Genomic DNA, 15,240 nt, shown 5'->3' with positions numbered 1-15,240 from the left:
CGTTGCAGGTGGATTGGCGACTCGAAAGTGTCCATAGGTGTGCGTGCGTGTGAATGTGTGTGTGTCTGTGTTGCCCTGTGAAGGACTGGCGTCCCCTCCAGGGTGTATTCCCGCCTTGCGCCCAATGATTCCAGGTAGGCTCTGGACCCCCCGCGACCCTAAATTGGATAAGCGGTTACAGATAATGGATGGATGGATGGATAAACTGAGTTGTGAGCAACTCATTATTATATACAGGTATCTGTAAAATATACAGTCATAACGTCAGGAAAAACAAATAAGGAAAGCAGAGGCCGGGGGACAAGTATGCACTTGTAAATCCTTTTCAACTGTAGTCAGTCACATAAAACGTTGTCAGACATTTATTAAGACAACTGCCATCAGGACTGTAGTGTCTGTCAGTAATTTTTTTGAACAGTGGCAAAGCAAAATCTGTCCATGTGTTTTGCAACTACCCAGTTATTCCATAATTACAATAATATCTGAAGTGAAAGAATCTAAGTCTCTAAAAGACAATCACGTCCTCATTATAATATGACCATTCACAATGTCATAGATTTAATTATTTATTTAGGAATCTTTATTTTACACCCTATTAACACGTTGTTAATGTTATTATTAAGCAATATAACATTATTTAGGGGCGGCATGGTGGTGCAGCAGGTAGTGTTGCAATCACACAGCTCCAGGGATCTGGAGGTTGTGGGTTCGATTCCTGCTCCGGGTGACTGTCTGTGAGTTGGTGTGTTCTCCCCGTGTCCGCGTGGGTTTCCTCCTGGTGCTCCGGTTTCCTCCCACAGTCCAAAAACACACATTTGTAGGTGGATTGGCGACTCCAGTGTGTTTGTTGCCCTGTGAAGGACTGGCGCCCTCTCCAGGGTCTGTTCCTGCCTTGCGCCCAATGATTCCAGGTAGGCTCTGGACCCACCGCGACCCTGAACTGGATAAGCGGTTACAGATAATGAATGAATAACATTATTTAATGTGATATTTATGTATAAAGAATTAGTTGGATTCGAAAATTTTTCTCTGATGTGTTGAGGGAGAATGAAATGTTTCTCCACGACACGGTGCTAATATTACTCCTATCTAAAATCCTAAAAGCAGAGCTGTTCCCAGTTTTTCAGCACTGATTTGCTGCTCTCCGCGCCACTGCAAATCAACCCCCTGTAGGAGGGACTGTGACTCCTTTGGCTGCAGCACTGAATAATGGACAGATATCCGTGGCTGCTGATTGGCTAAAACAAAGCTGACGACCAATGAAAATGGTGTTCTCTGTTTAGAAGTCGTAGAGAATCTGCAACTTGCTCCGGCCGAGAGAGAGCTGCGAGTTTCTGTGTCAAACATAAACGTGAGACCTCAAAAATACGTAACAAAATATCGGTTCAAAACGGAACGCATCAATTAGTGTCCAAATATGTGACAATTCCGTATTTTACTACGTGTGCCTATTCTGACAAGAAAGCAATACAGACTGATAGCCAACGAAAATGATAGAAGTGGGGGGCAAAAGAATATTTATGGGGGCTGTAGCTCCTCCTAAAACAGATATAACGACGTCCATGTATATGTTTATAGATACGACAAAGATAATTCTCTCTGCAGCTGTCTGTGTTTACTAATCTCTACATTCACGTGTAATTTGGGGGAGTGGCTTTGGAAAGAGGGCTGAAAAAATGGGGTGGGACTTTTAAGGTAAAATATTATAAAGAAAATATTAACACTAATCTTATTTCTGTAATAAAGCTATGCCCAAATCACTTTTATATTAAAACTCAGTACATGACATGCTGCTGAGATGTAAACAAAATGAAATATGATATAATGGTGAAACAATAATAAGTCAACAATAAACACTTTTATTTTAATAAGTCAACATAACTCACTGCTGTTGTTTTCTAACCTACTGACATTTTTTAAAACGACAACAGAAGGATGCTGTTGTGAAAGTGCTAATTCATGACACAGCACTATACACAGAATATAGAATAATCTGTAATCACTTCATCCTGTTCAGGGTTGTGGTGGTAGTTCCTACCTGCAGAATGTCAAAGGCAGGAACACTCTGGACAGGGCACCAGCCCATCAGAAAACATCACAAACTCACACAGTCACTCACATGTTCATACTTACAGGCAATTATACACAACGAATCAACTTTTAACCTGTGTTTTTGGATTGTGGAAGAAAACCTGTCACTTGAGGGAAACTCACACAGACACACGGAGAACACTGAAACAATCTCAGGACCCTAGAGTTATGCCAGTTTTCCAGCCATGAAGACAGTTCTTAGTTAAAAAAATGTCTTAAAACAATAAGCAAAGAAGCACTAATTCATTAACTGCTAGAAATAAAATAAAAAAGGGAAATGTGGCCTCAAAAGCAGATCACAATTTATGGGAACCTTATGGTATTAATTAATTTACAGCCTATCTTAAAAGTATCAGACCCACAGGTGAGATTAAAAACATCTAATACAAATAATATGATTAATAATCTTTAAGAAAGGAGAGTAAACGTTAAAAAGGTGAGTAAATGCCTTTAACTCCACTACATCCTTGATTGTAATCAACTATAAATTGAGAAAATCTGATGTAGCAGTTCTCTAGTCAGTACAGCTTTGTGGTATAAACCAAATAGTTTACAGGGATCTCCAGCTGTGCATTGTGACTGCACATGAGACAGACATTAAAGCACAGTGAAAGACCTCAAATGGTGAGATAGGCAACAGTGATCCCTGTGCTGGTAAGACTGGTAGTTTAAGAGGCCAAGAGAATTTCAAGAATTACCAACAAGGCCAGCCTTGTGAATCAGGGCACTTCTGCTACCAGCTTTTCATACTCAACTCTACAGTGTGCACTGCATAGGAATGGTGTCAGATGTCAACAAAAGAATGCTTTGTGCCTCAAACTTGTCAAAGTAAATGGCTTTGAGGAAAAACATCAGGCAGTCTGCAGAACACCTTGGCCTTGAGCATCAACAGTGGTGGACAAAGTACACAAATCATGTACTTGATTTAAAGTACATATACTCAGTATAAATTATTACTCCAGTAAAAGTAAAAGTCTGTTGTAGATCTCCATTTGAGTAAAAGTACAAAAGTATTTACCTTCAGATATGTTTAAGTATCGAAAATAAATGCACCATGATTTATTATGGTTCCAATATCCTATTATAATTTTTGTAACAAGACTTTTTGTAAAAAACCTTTTGAATCAATGAATTGTAAGTGAAAATAATCTAGTGTCTTATATCTAGTGTTTTACTTTAGAATCTTTTAATAGAATGTCATTAATTAACCTGACACTGATGAACACAACAGAAATGGCTGTGCAGTGCTGAGCCAAGTTTAGCATTGACAGAGTCTATATCCTCATTACTACAGCTCAGTGAAGCATCACAATAATTTTGAAGCTGTAATTTTAAAGTAAAATATATTACATGGAATTCCTTTAAGCTCTGTTTTGTCTTCATACTTGCAAAGTAGGTCTATTGTTTGAGCTATTTATGCAATTCTGAGCCTTAATCTTAAATTAGACAGAAAACTCATATATAAAAGGGTGAACATAGCCATAACAGGATGGACAAATAACGGATAATAAATGTAATTAAACGTTGTTTTAAAACTTTGCTTATAGATTTATTTTATCACATAAAATTTGCCAATGACATAGACTAGTAAGTGCTCCTATACTGGTTAAAAATATATGATAAATGTCAAGAAAGTCAAAATGATCCAGTATAAGGCACTACATGAACAATGTATTGTTAATGCAGTTATCATTAATGCAGTTATGTACATCCAAAAACACTGATGCGTTTTGTGAATTCATCTACCTTTTATTTTCTAAAGCTTATAACTTCAAAAGTAGAGCATTCAAATGAATTATTCCAGATTCAAACCTACCAGGCTGATTTGTGAAAAAATTCACAGTTCTTATTTTGTCTGTATGTGGCTTGTATACCGCAAGCAAGGAAAGTGAAACAAAGTGCAAAATAAACACGGTTTTCACTTTGGCAGGTGATGTTCATGACAAATAAAATCCAAATTCCATGAAACATGTTTGATTAAACAGTGCTTGATTTATGAAAACTTTCACAAACACAGTTCAGTGTATTTTAATGAGTTTTACACTTCTTTCATGTGTCATAATAGATAATAAAGGCAAATACTAAACATCAATTCATAACTGGCCGTTTATTGAGATTAAATCTCACCCAGAAAAAACTTTTTCCTGATTTGTGAAATATTTCACAAATATATTTTGGTCTGTCTACCTTTTATTATGATGATACTTGGAGTGTTTGACTGTAAAATGCTATTTACCCTAACAATGGAAATGAAAATTCACTTCTTTTAGGCATTATCTGATTTGTGAAAACTTTCACGAAAACATTTTGTTGTATTTGAATGATATACACAGTTAAATTCATGTTTTTTTCTGTGTAATAATAAAGTATTTTTGCTTTTGTGGCAAATAAAGGGCTTTAATAGTTTTATCTTTGATAAATGACCATCAAGTCACATAAAAGAAGAGACAATCTCGTTTTCTTGATTTGTTTATAAATGTTAATCCATAATGGTTCTAAGAACTGAAACATGTGACTACTAAGAGTCTCAAATATGCACAACAGTTAAAATAAAAAGTCTGCCTTTCTTATTACCTGGTTTTAGGTGGAGAAACTTGAGGTTCGTTTGCTTTAGCACTCTAACTTTATCCATCCGTCTCCTGGCAACGGTGCAGCGTGGGGAGCTATGAGGAGCCGAGAGATTTGTTCAGACCTGTTTTTACCCACATATAAACCAAAATGAACGGTAGATTGTCATAATGTAGTGGAGTAAAAAGTAAGATATTTGACTGAATTGTAGTGGCGTTAAAGTAAAAAATCACCCAAAATGGAAATATTTCAGTAAAGTACACAGATACACAGTAGTACAGAAACAAATTATTTAATTTGTTACTGTCCATCAATGGACCTACCAACAAAAAAGTGACTCAAAACATGCAGCCAGAGTGGCCAAGAGATCATTTAAAGTAAGGAAAAAAAATAAAACAAACACATTATCCACATGTTGGTTTGAACCAGTCAGAGACCAGATCTAAATCCCATTAAGTGCGGGAAATTCAAGATCAGAATAAAGGCAAGGAAGCCTTCCAAACTCAAAGATCTGAACATCTTTACAAAGAACAGTGGTCCACAATCCAACCTGAGAGATGAGCTTGTTATCAATTATAAAGGCTGTGTGATTGCAATGAACACAAACAAAACTTTGCTATTGATTACTTTGAAAGATAATTTTGCACACTGCAATAGAAATGTAAAACAAGAAATATTTAATGTGTTAGAACATATTTTTAGCACAGTGTCTTAAATGTCTAACGATATCATTAAATCAAATGGGTGTAAGTTCAATACTACACTCGGTATTATACATATGGTGGTACAATGTATTTAACATGTTAGTGCTGTGGGCTCTATGATCAGATTGGGACTTTTTGGGAATGCCGTCATGCAAATGGCTCAGTAAAGAGATTTTTTCATTTGTTGTATATTGTTTTTGTTTAGAATAGTTACAGTCTGTAGGAATCATTGATGTTTTATACAAAGGACAGAGGTGTTGGGAAATGTTTGGTAAAACACCTGTCTTGTGCACCCCCCTGAACTGTGACCACAGTTTGGATTTTCTTCACCAGGTTGGGCTATCTCTGTGTCTTTTTAAATTTTTAAGGGTGTTTTCACACCTATAAGTATTTTTGCTCTAGTCTGATTCAGTTCAAGAGATTGTGTTCTTGGAGCATTTTCCCCTAAGTTTAGTTTGTTTTCACACAGTGTTAAATCAAACCGCACCAAAATGTGTCACAACAAACCATGTTCTCTTCGCTTATTGGTCAGGCCTGTATGGAGCAGGAGCAAGAAAGTTCATACAAGAAGAAGCTCCTGTGTTGTGGAGTCGTGCTTGTTTCTGTGCAATTTAACATGGAGCAATGGCATAAATTGCACTTGTTTATAGCACTGACAATTCAATCATTCATTCATTTATTGTCTGTAACCACTTGTCCAGTTCAGGGTCACGGTGGGTTGGGAGGCTACCTGCTGCGACACTATGCCGCCCTTAGCACTGACAATTATCTGGGCAATAGAACAGGTTAAAGTGCACCTGGAGAAAGCATTTCCCTTCCCTGGTGAGCTGCTAAAATTTGGTCAGTTCTTTGTTTACATGTGCTTCTGCATCCCATAATGCAAAGCACACCTTCCTACAGGAGCGCCATTAGCTCAAACTTTGGGAGTTCACTTGATATTTGGCTCAGATCAAGGAAGGATCACATTCTCACCACAAGCAAACTGCTCCAGAGTTCATTTGGGACCGTCCCGAGACCACCTCCTCTCAAGGGTCTCAGTGTGATTGTTTTGGTCCACATCTGAGTGCAATTACTGCGTTCACATCTGCACAAACGAATCACACCATAGGTGTAAACAAACCAGACTCCAAATTAACCGGACTACAAAGTGCAGATATGAAAAAGCCCCTACTTTGCCTTTGTCCTGGCTGATGCCTGCTGGAGGCATACCAGGCACAGACGACTGGGAGGAGTCCTTGAGGAAGACCCAGAGCACAATGGAGGGACTTTAATTTCCAGCTGGCCTGGGAACGCCGGGGGATTCCCCTATGAGGAGCTACAGGAAGGTCCATATTACCACCTCTTCTTCTATGCCATAATTGCCACAATATGTGGATAAATGTTATACAAAACATTAGGGAACAAAGCCTCAAATCCCCCCAAAAAAATCCAGTAAATATAGTTTTAAAACTTTTTATTAAAATATTTTCAAAAGAACATCCCAAAAATATATTTAAAGGAAGACACCATATGTCTTAAAACTGGGACTCAAATATTAATAATATACAAAAAGTCCTGCTACAAGCTACCACAACACACACATCACCTTTCATTTTTACATGAATTCACCTTAGATAAATAACACATGGTCCAGTTCAAGTATTGCTACTTATGTATGTTACACTATACATACTTTACTGTTTCCAAACTGAATTCAAGATTTGAAATCAGAGAGAAATCAGTCAGTATGTCTGCAGAGTCAATTTGTATGTCTGTATGTTTACAGAACTTTGTGAAATGTGTAATTAATAAGCGTTTCTCAATTACCTGAGCATATATTTTCACCTCTGAAAGTACTGATTGCAAAAAGGCACTTATAATCAAAAACATAATTTTTATCCAGTTTTCAAGAAAGTCCAGTGTATATCACATTAAAGAAATACCTCAATTAAATTCAGATTCACATTGCTACAAATGCAGATCTGAAAGATAATCTTGAGATCAAATACCTGTGAGCTTATCTTCATTCAACAAAATGCAAACTCCAAAGTATCCTTTATACGGACATAGAAAATACAATAGCATTGCACATATCAGGACATTCTTTATCAACCTGTACACTCATTCTGTAACTCTGAGATTGTTGGGCTGGGCAATTTACAATTATAGAGAGTAGAGAAGGCACTGATACCACTTTCAATTACTGACATATTGATGCACATACTTGAACACTGATTTGTCATGACCATACAATCTTCAAACCATAAACCATAAACACAAGCGCATTTTTCACCCCCCCCCCTCTCTCTCTTTCTCTGCTTCCCTTCTCCTCACCCTGTGTGCTGGGATCTCTTGGACAGTGAGTTGAGCTAAAGTCTTTATATAAAAGTCTGCCCACCTCCAGCAATGTTGGAAATGAACCAAGCCAGTTATATCTGCTCATACATATTCCCTTCTATTTAAATGAGGACAGCCCTAAAAACCAAAACCAGAATCAAATGTAATATCTGATAAAATGTAAAAAATACTTTGTAGAATTTGACTCAAGTAATTCAAAAAACCCCAAAATTTTGTTGTTTTGAATACTGTGTATGGGCTGTTTTTTTCTTTTTCTTTTTCCTTTTTTTCTTTTTTTTTTTTTTTTGAAGGGTAGGACTTTCTCCTTAAAACAGTTGTCATTTTTACCATTACACGTTTTCCCATTACTCTTTTCATCCAGTGAACTCTCTCCTCCTCGTTTATATCATCTCTGGCAGAACTCTTTGCTGCTCCTCCTCTTGTTCATGATTACAGTGGCAAAGGTAAAGTCTCTGGGTCCATCTTGGTTCATTATGTGCTAGCTGAATCTGAGTGACAGTGCAGCAGACTCTCCTCTGCCAGCTGAGATAGATACTTCTGCAGAGACAGAGAATATTGCATATTACAGAAATGGAATACAACAGGCACAAGACATAACTCATTTATTGCATTTCAGTAGGATTTCCAAAGCGAATCCTAAATAGGCACATCACTGCTGAGTTTTCTAACACACCTGTTTTTACCATCATATTGTTATCAAGCATTTTAAGCATTATATGTATCAGAGCAGGGGTTCATCAGTTTTTTACTGAAAACTGTGAGGGGACAAACATTTTACAACCCTCTCCCAACTTGCAAAAGAAAGTAAGGAACTCTAAGAAGGTTATAAGAAAAGACTATATTGTATTATAGCAATGACTGATATATATCAGTACAATTGCAAGCATCTGGTGATATTAAACCCCTTTTACTCAGGCTGCAATAGAGAAAAAGGCATGAAAGACAGGCACAGAATCCATCATTCACAAGTAAATAAACCTAGTTCAGTGAAAATTTGAGGTGGCAGCTTATAATAATGGAAAATGAGGTGACATTTGTAGAACATATGAACCAAATATTTAGTATTTGAACTGCACAGACAAAGGTTTACAGCAATTCAGCCAAGTTCTACCAATTTAGGAAATGTCTGCAAATTAATCCTCCAATTTTTGTGGACCAAGGTAGTTGAAAATGTTTGTAGTCTCATTGTGTGAATAGGGTAAGATTAGGGTTTCTGTCTTAACTTACGACACAATTACATATAACAGAGAACACATTCTTAAGTGTACAGTGCAAGATTGCAGGGTATAGCTATTGCTATAAGGTTTATGTCCCAAGAGGTTGCTGAAATTCTCTGGGACTTTTGCTGACAAAGAAAAAAAACAATCTTTTGCAATTTTTCAAAAACCTGGTAGATTATTTGCTTTATTAAAAATATTTTAAAAATGTGGGTATTGTGTTTATTTTTTTCCCATATGATGAACCTACATATATCCTCTAAACACAATTCAAGCAAGGATGTCCAAACTTTGGCAAACAACGGTACAATGCTTTCTGTTGGCAGGAACAATATAATTTAAATAACGTTCTCTTTTTTCACGTAACCCTGTTAAAGCTTTGTGGTGTGTGTGGGCTGAGAGAGCCCTCAAATGTCCCTCCAATCTTCTCTGACTGACAGAACAGCTGCTGATCGTGAGAACTCTAATCCCAGCAGATGATGAAGGAATGTCTTCTTCCTCTCCATAAAATGTCTTAAGAATCAGGTCCGGAGGTACATTTCCCGTAGTTGCCTTTTCACATGTAGCATACAGCCGAACATTTGTCAGATGCATTCTCACAGCTGGAAATGTTCCACGTGGTTGAGGTTTGGGGCGGCGCCTTTGTAGCATGTGCAGAAAGAATAGCACAAATTCCAGAACTTCTCCAGAACAATACTGGTGCTACTCACCCATGTGTCACTCGTGTAAGTAACAATTTTGAGATATCTCAACAAAAGAACCAGAGGAGACAAAAGAACCAGTTAAGTTCGCTCAAGGATCGAGAAAAATTAAATAAGACCAGATAAATTTGATTTATAAACTCTATTAAAAGCATGTATTGTATAAAACATCTCACTTTTAATGCAAAAAAAAAAAAACCATAAATCCTTGTACAGTGTAAGCTTTGTGAAATCAACTTCCCAAATTATAGTTAACAAGAATTGCACATTAGTGGTTTTCCATTTTTGCTTTTTCTATTATTGTTAAAAGTCTGTTCTTCTTTATTAATTAATATTTCATTAAGATTTCCCTTTCAGGTTTTTCACAGTCCTCAGGTATTAGCTATTTGAACCTATTTACATTTTTTATTATTATTCATTTTATTCTTTCAATTCTAGGTTTGGTTGTAATATTTGCCATTAAGGTAAGTATTATCACCATTTCGTCGTTTATTTTCAGCACTTCTCCTACTAATACAAATGCTGGGAGTACAATGCACTGCGCTGTTTTCACAGTAAAGCACATATTACATTGACATCTCTTCTCATTTTTATTTCTCTCAATATTTGTATTCTCATTATTGTTAGTCATTATTTTAGAATAATTTTGTGTAATGCATGCAAATTATGAATATTCAAGCAAGACGCCAAGACGTTCATAGTATCCATAAGTGGTACTTGGAGGTTTTGGTTTGATAATAGGTGGTACTTGCTGTAAAAAGTTTGAGAACCACTGACATAGTAGGAGCAATTTACTTTTTTTTCTAATTTAGTTTGAAAGCATAACACTTTACTTCAAAATACGCTGCATGAACAGAAAATTAACTGTATCGCCTTTGGGTAAAATAGTCCTGGCACAGGTCCCGCTGTTGTAAGCGCTGCTTTCGTTGCTAGGTTACATGTATTTTGCAGAGTGATTCCTGAAGAGCTTTGGTCAGAGTGCCATTATCGTGTAATATTGGTACTCCTGGAACATCTCTCAGCCAATCACATTGCAGGGTCGAAACTAACTGTGGTATAATCAGAATTATTTGAAGCAAAACCACAAAAACAATGAAACTTCTCAAATTAAACTGAATCAGTTCTCAACATGAAGAGAAAATTACAGTTCTTTTTTAAAGTCAGTTCTCTCAATTAAAAAAACAGTCCTTGGGCAAAAAATGTAATGGTAAAACTGTCCTTTGAATCAATACTCAGGCTCTAAGTTTGAAATGTGGGCTTGGCTCACCATCCTCATCCACTCGGAAAGCATAGGCCACATGCGGCCGAGCGATGGGAAGAATATTCTCAAAGACACAAAAAAAAAACATGTTTACAAAGAAAACTGTGCCTTATTTGTACATTTCAATGAATAAATTCACATTACATGTGCATTTCTCTCTTTTTTTCCATACAAATGCATGCATTTTAGCTCCTCTTAGCTTTGAATTAGTCTTTAGTTTATAGCTGCTATTCTTTTCCTGTAGCACGTGTTCAGGCCTGACAAGGCTGTGACAGTTAAACTACTTAACAGCACTCACTTTCTTCACTATATTAGGCATCAAAAATACATAAGTGTAGTTCACACTCACCGAATCCAATCTTATTTATTTTTATATTTCATCATAATTGCAGATATATTTTACTGCTAAATTTCCTCTGTACTTGGACTTCCTCTGGCACCGTCTAATCTGGGATAGTTTATCCACTCATGGTAAGTAAATAACTGTTTTAACCTTATTTTAGAGACATTTCTCAAGCCTTAAGCTCTATATATCAACTGGAGATAGTTCTTATGAATTAATTCCCAAGTTAAGAACTAGTTAACTCCAGCATTTCTCGTAGTTTTGCTGAGAAATTTAAAGCAGAATCCTGGGTTACACATGGAATCACATAGGTATTACCTGACCATTGTACTATGGCTTGATAAAGTCTGATTAATGTCCAGTACATCTGTTATGGATGTTGGCATACACACATACAGCTCATCTGGGTAATGTCCGGAAAATGTCTGGGATGCAGCACATGTGTCAAAGAGGCTTTAGTGTAAACAAAATGTTATTAATGCTCAGCAGAACCTGCATTCTGAGACTGCATGTTAAGTAGGTCTTCTACTGCCACCATATTTCATCAGTGAAATTAGGCACTGTCCTTGATCAGCTAACAGCTGTCCACACCACCAAGTGGATGTATTAGTTTACTATTCAAATTGAACAAATGTGTGTGCTGTGAACTGATGTAAGGACAATACAGTGTCTGGAAATAAACCTTTGTCAAGATGGAAATCAAAATCTAATAACCAAAACAGCAAAGTACAAGCCCTCCTTCATAATGGCTGAGAGGCTTCAAAATGTAAATAAAAAAATTACTGAATGTTGTGCACCTCATTTAGATCCTATTTAAATGATTTTTAAAATATTATATTTCTTGAAAAACACTCCTATTTCTGCAGCAGAAGATAAGACTGATAATGTTATTTTATCCTATAAAAACCACTTGACTGTGTAAATTCTCATAATTATTAGGCATATAAAAATATTATCACATTAGTGTACATTTGTGTTCTATCACAATGACTAAATTCACCCCCCTGGTGACGTCTAACTCACTAGCTGTTTTTCTCTCACAGGATGCATTATTTTTTATCAGTGCATTACAAAAAATCCAATGTAACATTTTCATAAGGCATTGGGTTTTTTTTTAAAGAATTGTTGTTATTGTAGTATAACAATATACTACAATATAGTATATATTTATGTGATAATATAAAAATATTATCACAGAGTCTTTCAGAAGTAAAAATGGGGAGGTTTGTACTTTTCTGGGAAGGGAAAGTGTATAACATTTGACAATCTGTGAAATCTGTGGGCAAAGAGACAAAAAACCAGTACTGGATGGAAGTGGTCTTCAGACCCTCTGTTGGCAAGGCATTAAAACAGACATAACCTTATAGTGGAAAACACTGCATGAGCCTAGGAACATTTCAAAAAACCACTGTCTGTGAACATAGTTCATTGCTGTTTGAAATGAACTGTATGAACAAGATCCAGAAACACAGCTAACTTCACTGGGTCTGAGATTATTTACGATGGACTGATGAAAAGTAGAAAAGTGTCCAATAATGAATACTGCAAGCACCCGGCTAAAGATGAGAGGGACCATGTGGCTTGTTATCAAGAGCACAGTTAAAAAAAAACAACATGTCAGTGTTCTGTTCTTACAAACTAAAATCGGGTACCTGAAAAACACTGCAAAAACTTTGAACACATATGAATGAAAACTTCACAGAAAATTCATGTCACTCTCTTTTGAAACATTACACTATATGCATGTGAATATACACATTATTAAATAAGGATGGGCAAAAAAATCCACTTGCAAATGGGCAACAATTAGTATCCTTAGAAAAATATGTGATGTGGCCGAGTGGTAAACATGCCTCTGTCACAGGTTTTCTGAGTGTGTTGCAGGTTGCAAGCATACATTTTTAAACGTGTTTATATTCTACAAGTAGAATTATGTTTATACTTCATCATAATAAATCATAAATATCAATATCATATAAATCAAACAAATCATAAGAAGAATGTCACTCCAAGCAACACATCAATAAAGGTGTACAAAAATGGTATTGTAGAATACAAGTACTTAAAAAATACCACTGTAATAGAAATGTAAAACACTACAATAACAACAATTCTTTAAAAAAAAACAATGCCTTATGAAAATGTTACATTGGATTTTTTGTAATACACTGATAAAAAAATAATGCATCCTGTGAGAGAAAAACAGCTAGTGAGTTAGACGTCACCAGGGGGCTGAATTTAGTCATTGGGATAGAACACAATTGTACACTAATGTGAGTTTGGATCTATTGCTGTGGTGCAGGCAGACTTGGCACATTCATTAAGCATCATTTTTTCTAGTAGCTGTGTCTATCAAAACCACTTCCAGTTTTTTTTTTATTTTTCATAAAAGTCTCAACTAAAGAACTGAAAAGGTGTGTTCTACCTCCCAGGCCAGCAGGGGGCAACCTCTTGCAGTCTCCTTGTTTTTGTCTCAATGGCAGAGGACCATACGCTCTTATAAGTTATGCCTGCCTCTCCTCTTTTGGCAGGAGGGCCCTTGACGAGCTACGCTTGTCATAACTAATAACAGCAGCATGTGGTGGTAATTCGGCCTGTGTGATGATGGGGGAGAAATGAAATCTCTCTCCAAACGCCAGCCGGGTCTCAGTGTCACAGCATGCCATTACTGTTCCTTATCAGCCTACTTATCTTACACTGCTGACATAAACTCATATGCTTGTGTCTGCTACAGTTGGTTTATATTAATCATTTTCTCTCATATTAATAAATCTCTTTCATCAATCCAGTGTCACCATAACAGAGAACATGCATATAAGAAATTATTTTAACTAATTATACACAGAAAGTTATATGTTCAACTCTACATTTACATTATATATAACCGCACATTGTGGAAGGCATTTCTCAAAAATGTCAGAAAAGCTTTGCTTGTTGAATAAATCCATTAAAGCAGCATTTAAACATATTTTGGAAGAGCTGATAAAGGCTTGAATTTGGACTGCAAAATTAGACAGAAAGTTTTCAGATTGTACTTGGGTTTGGATAAAAATGTCAGGCTTGATTAAAGCTCTGGTAGATATAAATAATAATAATAATAATAATAATAACATTTTATTCATTATCTTTTAAGACAGCCAAGGACATTGTACAGTAAATAATAAAAGAGCTAAAATCCATATGCAAAGATGAGTTTTAAGTCTGGTTTTAAAATCGTCTACAGTTGAACAAGCTTGCAGTTAATCAAGAAGACACAGCTATTCCACAAAACGCTCTATTTCCAGTGGTGCTTAGCTTAAAAGGTGGGACCTTAAGCATAGGCTTGAGGGACGAAATGTACGCACTGAGAGTGTGATTGAGGTAGACTGTTTAGATAAAAAGGGGCAAGGTCATGCTAGGAATTAAAATCCAACAAAAGCAATTTGTGCTGGATACGATACTATACTTGGAGCCAGTGTAGACGATTTAACATATGAAAAAACAAAAAGATTACTAGGGTTTGTAAAGTAGATTACAAAAAAAAAGCATCTTCAGTTTGTTCTTAAAACATATTCAAAGAGAAACAAAAGACATTGTGATAAAGTTGTCTGTCATGCCTCATAAAATGATTAAGCTTCTGAAGGCTGTAAGGAGTTCTCATTCCTGCCTTGTTTGATTAAATTGTATAAAATATCTGTAAAATATAAGATTTTGTGTGTGTTTGTAGATACCTGTAGATTTCTGTAGTGAACAGTGCTTCGGCAGTGTGTAGTTTTGGCTGTCTCCTCACTGGTGTAGAAAAGGCCACAGAGTTTACAGAAGAATCCTGTCCTGGGTACAATGAACTCCACACCTTGGACAACATTTAAAAACCACAAATTAGACTCCTGCATAATGTGGTGGATGGGGTTGAGGAGGAGAATAGTTCCAGCAGAAATCTCTCCTTTCCTTTGACTTTTCCCTTTGTTCTGAAAGTGATAATATCTAATCTTCTGATTAACTAATTCATTAGATAATTATCAGTGATCACACAGGGGGG

General features: G+C 36.2%; 1 protein-coding gene across 3 annotated transcripts in view; it reads right to left on the bottom strand.

Annotated features, from left to right (window-relative positions):
* Positions 1–6,922: 6,922 nt before the first annotated feature.
* LOC136676229 (RNA-binding protein 20-like) overlaps positions 6,923–15,240 on the bottom strand; it is a 44,655-nt gene continuing 36,337 nt past the window's right edge. For all 3 annotated transcript variants that reach the window (XM_066653077.1, XM_066653076.1, XM_066653078.1), the window contains exons 14-15: positions 14,933–15,054; positions 6,923–8,237 (exon numbers count right to left, since the gene is read on the bottom strand). In XM_066653077.1, coding sequence (XP_066509174.1) covers positions 8,172–8,237; positions 14,933–15,054 — 188 coding nt within the window. In that variant the 3' untranslated portion in view covers positions 6,923–8,171. The remainder of the gene's footprint in view (positions 8,238–14,932; positions 15,055–15,240) is intronic.

This window comes from Hoplias malabaricus, chromosome X2 (genome assembly GCF_029633855.1).
Source record: "Hoplias malabaricus isolate fHopMal1 chromosome X2, fHopMal1.hap1, whole genome shotgun sequence".
NCBI classification, from domain to species: domain Eukaryota; kingdom Metazoa; phylum Chordata; class Actinopteri; order Characiformes; family Erythrinidae; genus Hoplias; species Hoplias malabaricus.
Note: the sequence above shows the minus strand (reverse complement) of the source record. Positions and strands in the feature narration are given on the sequence as shown.